Source organism: Pecten maximus, chromosome 13 (genome assembly GCF_902652985.1).
Source record: "Pecten maximus chromosome 13, xPecMax1.1, whole genome shotgun sequence".
NCBI lineage: Eukaryota > Metazoa > Mollusca > Bivalvia > Pectinida > Pectinidae > Pecten > Pecten maximus.
Genome location: NC_047027.1, coordinates 37,889,408 through 37,894,833, shown reverse-complemented (window position 1 = coordinate 37,894,833; position 5,426 = coordinate 37,889,408). Strand labels below are relative to the sequence as shown.

Genomic DNA, 5,426 nt, shown 5'->3' with positions numbered 1-5,426 from the left:
GTAGGTAATTATACTGCAGATGACAAGAATTTGGCCGGTTTTGTGTGTTCTTGACTAGACTACTTCGTACATGTATTTTAGAATCTTAGCATGTGCATGAATTCAACTGACTAGCAAGTTTTAGAGGTCTAGATTCAAAGTTCTCCTTATAATGAATAAGGGGGGGGGGGGGGGGGGAGGAGGAGGTCATTTTTACTGGATTGTTATTATGGGTCCCCCCCCCCCCCCCCCCCCCCCCCCCCCCCCCCTCAAAATAAACAAAACATCAGAATGTGTGCACTAGGAATGGCGGGATTCGGAAAGGCCTATTTATACGTCAAAGACTGTAAATAATTCTCTGATCCCTGCATGTTGACATAGTGACAGGAAATATTGGTTGCAATTCCAAAATGGATTATCGGTCCCAATTGGATAAACTTTCTGAGCATTAAAATCATAATAGGCTGTGTGTTGTTTAATTCATTATCATGCACTGATTACTGTCCCATCACTAATGTGAATCACACCTGGAATAGTGAGAATGGGTTAAGTGGTGTTGTCCATGATCACTCTTCATCAATTTTGTCTGAGAGCTCTTCTAGACTAAGGAAACCCAATGGGCCAAACTGAAGTCCTGTTCCATGTGCTGTTACATATTCTGTCATTTGAGGACGAATATAGTATTTAATTGTTGTATGTTTGTTTATTTTGTATCAGGAAAGAACTAAAATCGTATTGCTTTCTCAGCAATTTTAAACGTTCAATTATTAATATGAAACAGGCAATGCCTGAAAAGAGCGAAGCTAGCTAGTATGCCAATGTACAACGTAAAAATATAGTGATAAACGTTTCGTTGTTTAATTACGAGAATGTGACCTTATATGACAAGACCTTTGCAGGCGTTAACTATCGGTAATTTTTGACATACCGATTCTGCAACCGGGAACTGTCAACACTTTCCGTCCAAATGCAATCGCAACATCTCCCGACAATCTTCGGAAATATGCCAAATGTTCCAAGTTCCGTCCTCGAAACCATAACTCGAGCTATATTTTATTCGCACGCTATAAGAGATACTTTTTATAAAAATAATTAGTCAGCATTTTGAACACACCAGGGCTTTTTTTCACTACTTTGGGAATGGGGCCTATGGCTTTAGGATTGGGAAAAAAATGTGCGGCAACAGATAAATGGGGAAAAATGGACATAATGGTAAAAACAACAAGTAAACACAAATATGGATCTATGCTATATTTATTTAGACTCTAGAGCATTATCTCCCTTTATCAGGCCAGAATAACCAATAAAACGTAGACGGGACGACACCATCTTGATTTTTAAAGACATAATTTTTTTATAGATCATTCTATTGGGATTGGGATTGGGAAAAATATCGAATTTTGCTGTGGGGAATGGGGCCCCCAAAAAAAGCCCTGCACACCAACTGGATTGTACGTTATATAGACTTTTTATGTTAACAGTTTCTGCAGACATCTACACCAGGGTTCCTAACTGCTTCCGTTTCCGGCAGAAATTTTTCTAGCTGTACCATCCCGCAGGACGTTATGCGAAGATGGACTAGAATATTGTACATACGTGCACGTTAACGGTAAAGAGCTTTGCTCTTATAATTAATCTATTTTGATTTTTGATTTTCAGAAAGTGACAACAAACAATGACATACAGGACTGGATTAAGGTAAATATTGTCTTTCAATTTTCTTCTTGGTCACACTTCCTATTCTGAAATCATTCAAAATTTGTTATAAATATAAGAAAGAAAAAAGGGAGATATCAAAGTTACAGATATTGATACTTTAAATATGTACAATAACAATTATTTGTTCAATCAATTCCTCAATAATTCATCAACTCTATTGTATAACTAGAGATTATCCTGAGGTTCATTATCCTCGTTTATCAACTATAACAGAGTTTATCATCATTTATCAGCTATGACAGTTTATCCTCATTTAGACAGTGGAGACAGCCTCAGATCAAGCTGCAAAGAAAGTTTTTGGATCAAATTCGAAATCTTCTGGAAAATCTCGTGGGAAGGTGGCTTCGTTAAAGTCTGTGAGTCAACTCCGGGAACATGACGCTGCTTTAAGTGAAGGTAAGTTAATATATATAGTGTAGGGCAATGATAATTTATCTTTAAGTGAAGGTAAGTTATATATAGTGTAGGGCAATGATAATTTATCTTTAAGTGAAGGTAAGTTAATATATAGTGTAGGGCAATGATAATTTATCTTTAAGTGAAGGTAAGTTAATATATAGTGTAGGGCAATGATAATTTATCTTTAAGTGAAGGTAAGTTAATATATATAGTGTAGGGCAATGATAATTTATCTTTAAGTGAAGGTAAGTTAATATATAGTGTAGGGCAATGATAATTTATCTTTAAGTGAAGGTAAGTTAATATATATAGTGTAGGGCAATGATAATTTATCTTTAAGTGAAGGTAAGTTAATATATATAGTGTAGGGCAATGATAATTTATCTTTAAGTGAAGGTAAGTTAATATATAGTGTAGGGCAATGATAATTTATCTTTAAGTGAAGGTAAGTTAATATATAGTGTAGGGCAATGATAATTTATCTTTAAGTGAAGGTAAGTTAATATATAGTGTAGGGCAATGATAATTTATCTTTAAGTGAAGGTAAGTTAATATATATAGTGTAGGGCAATGATAATTTATCTTTAAGTGAAGGTAAGTTAATATATAGTGTAGGGCAATGATAATTTATCTTATGTATTGTATATTATCTCTGTTTAATTTCGTGAATGAATGTTGTGTGAATGAGTTTATCTTGTTTGATTCCATCAAAAACCAATGTTTTTTAAAGAATATATCGTACCGTTCTCTTGTACAATTAATTATTATTATTATGTCAGGAACTGTGCATCCTTATCCTGGACCTTTACTATCTGACTCCAAATATACCATTAATGATATTTCTATTCTTAATTTGAATGTACGGTCAATACGGAACAAATTAGATTTGATTGAAACTGAATTTTCTGAAATTGATATTCTATGTTTAACAGAATCGCATCTCAATGATGAAATTGAACATAAAGATCTACAAATTAAATCCCACCCAAACATATTTAGATGTGACAGAATAGGTAGACCAGGTGGTGGGGTTATTATCTACACAAAAAATAATATTTTAACCAAGAGAATACCAAACTTAGAATCTAATGAGATTGAAAATATAGTTATAGAAATCAAAACAAACAATAAATCTATACTACTCTGCTGTATTTACAGACCTCCTGACACTTTAGTGGAATATTGGCAGAAATTTGATAATCTATTAGACAACCTTACCAATACAAACACCAATTTAATAATAACCGGCGACATTAACCAAGACATGCTTAACATACTACCAAACTCCTATATCTCTAGAATTCTTACTAAATATCAACTTGATAATGTAAATCAATCACCAACCAGAATTACTAGTACATCTTCAACATGTATTGATATCTTTTATGTTAATAACTTGAATATGATACAGAATACTGAAGTTCTACCACCTTTATGCAGTGATCATTGTCCAATAGTTCTTAATCTATGTTTCAAAGTATTTAAAGAACGGTCCTTTGAAAGAATTATCTATAAATATAATGAAGCAAATTGGGACTTAATGAATGCTTATCTCTCTTCCTTAGATTGGGAAACAATAATTGGAAATGACAATGATGTAGATGTAATTAATGATAAAATATTAAACAATATTAGAACATTAGCTGAAACTTACATTCCTTCAAAAAAGATAAGATTACGCCCAAATGACAAACCTTGGATGAATAGTATAATTAGAAATAGATTAAGAAAGAAAAATAGAGTTCATAAAATAGCTAGAAACACTAACAAGGAAAGCGATTGGCTTAGGTTCAGAAATTCTCGTAATGAAGTTATTGAGTTAATCCGGGAAGCAAAATCTAATTATTTGACAAAGATGCAAAATTCTCTATTAGATAAAAATACTCCTCCTAGAAAATGGTGGCAAATAGCCAAATCAATAAGTGATTTAAATAATAAATCTACCTCAAATCCCCTCACAGTTAATGGTAATACATTATTACATCCTCTTGATAAGGCTGAGGCTCTCAATAATTTTTTTACTTCCATATCTAATGCAGTTGATGAAGATCCTGATGATATTGTTGATGAATTACCTCCCCTTAGTCACTTGGATTTTAATAATATAGAAATCACTGAACAAGATATCATAGACCAAATTAAAATAATCAAGGAGAATAAACCACCAGGACCTGATAATTTGTCACCTAAAATTGTAAAGAATCTTTTACCCTCACTTGTCAAACCTTTAAAAATTCTTTTTCAAAAAACTATAGACCTTGGTAAGATTCCACTTGCATGGAAATCTTCAAATGTAAATGCCTTATATAAAGGTAAAGGAAACACTGATGATCCTAGTAACTATAGACCCATTGCAATTACACCTTGTTTTATTAAAATACTTGAAAAAATTATTTTCAAATATGTGTACAATCATGTAAACAAACATCATATAATTAGTGTTCACCAATCTGGCTTCCAGAAAAATGATTCTACTATTAATCAGTTACTCACAGTATATAATACAATTTCAAAAACTTTAGATGAAGGGAAAGATATAAGACTTGTTTTCTGTGACATTAGCAAAGCCTTTGACAGAGTCTGGCATAAAGGATTATTATATAAATTAAAAAAAATATGGCATAAAAGGTAATCTCTATAACTGGTTTGAAAATTATCTCTCAAATAGAAGACAACGAGTTGTATATGATGGTTATTCATCTAGTTTTAAAAATGTAAATTCTGGAGTCCCTCAAGGATCAATTCTTGGACCTTTTTTGTTTTTACTCTTTATTAATGATCTAACTAATGAAGTATGTACCAATATAAAGCTATTTGCTGATGACACTTCTTTATATGTTATTGTAGATGATGACTTGGTTACTCCATGTATGGAATTAAATGAGGATTTAGAATCTATCAACAACTGGGCTAGCCAATGGAAAATAATCTTCAACCCAAATAAAACTATAGCATTAACCGTAACAAAAAAAAACAGAAATCATCCAACACTTATTTTTGATAATCAGCCTCTGAATGAGAAAGATATACACAAACATCTAGGAGTCACATTCAATTCTAAAGGCACATGGAGCAATCATATTCAAGATATTTATGAAAAAGGTTATAAAAGATTAAACATTTTAAGAATGCTCAAACATAAAATTGATAGGAACTCATTAATTACACTATATTGTTCATATGTTAGACCAATTTTAGAATATTCAGATACTGTTTGGGATAATTGTACTACTGCAGAGTCGAAATTACTTGAATCAATTCAAATTGAAGCAATGAAAATAATAACTGGGTTAAGAAGTGGAACATCTCATCATAAACTTTACATTGAA

General features: G+C 32.1%; 1 protein-coding gene across 1 annotated transcript in view; it reads left to right on the top strand.

The window, feature by feature from the left end:
• LOC117340148 (coiled-coil domain-containing protein 191-like) overlaps nucleotides 1-5,426 on the top strand; it is a 31,051-nt gene that overhangs the window by 517 nt on the left and 25,108 nt on the right. Inside the window, exons 2-3 of the mRNA XM_033901915.1 lie at nucleotides 1,639-1,677; nucleotides 1,956-2,094. Of these exons, the coding sequence (XP_033757806.1) occupies nucleotides 1,639-1,677; nucleotides 1,956-2,094 (178 nt within the window). The remainder of the gene's footprint in view (nucleotides 1-1,638; nucleotides 1,678-1,955; nucleotides 2,095-5,426) is intronic.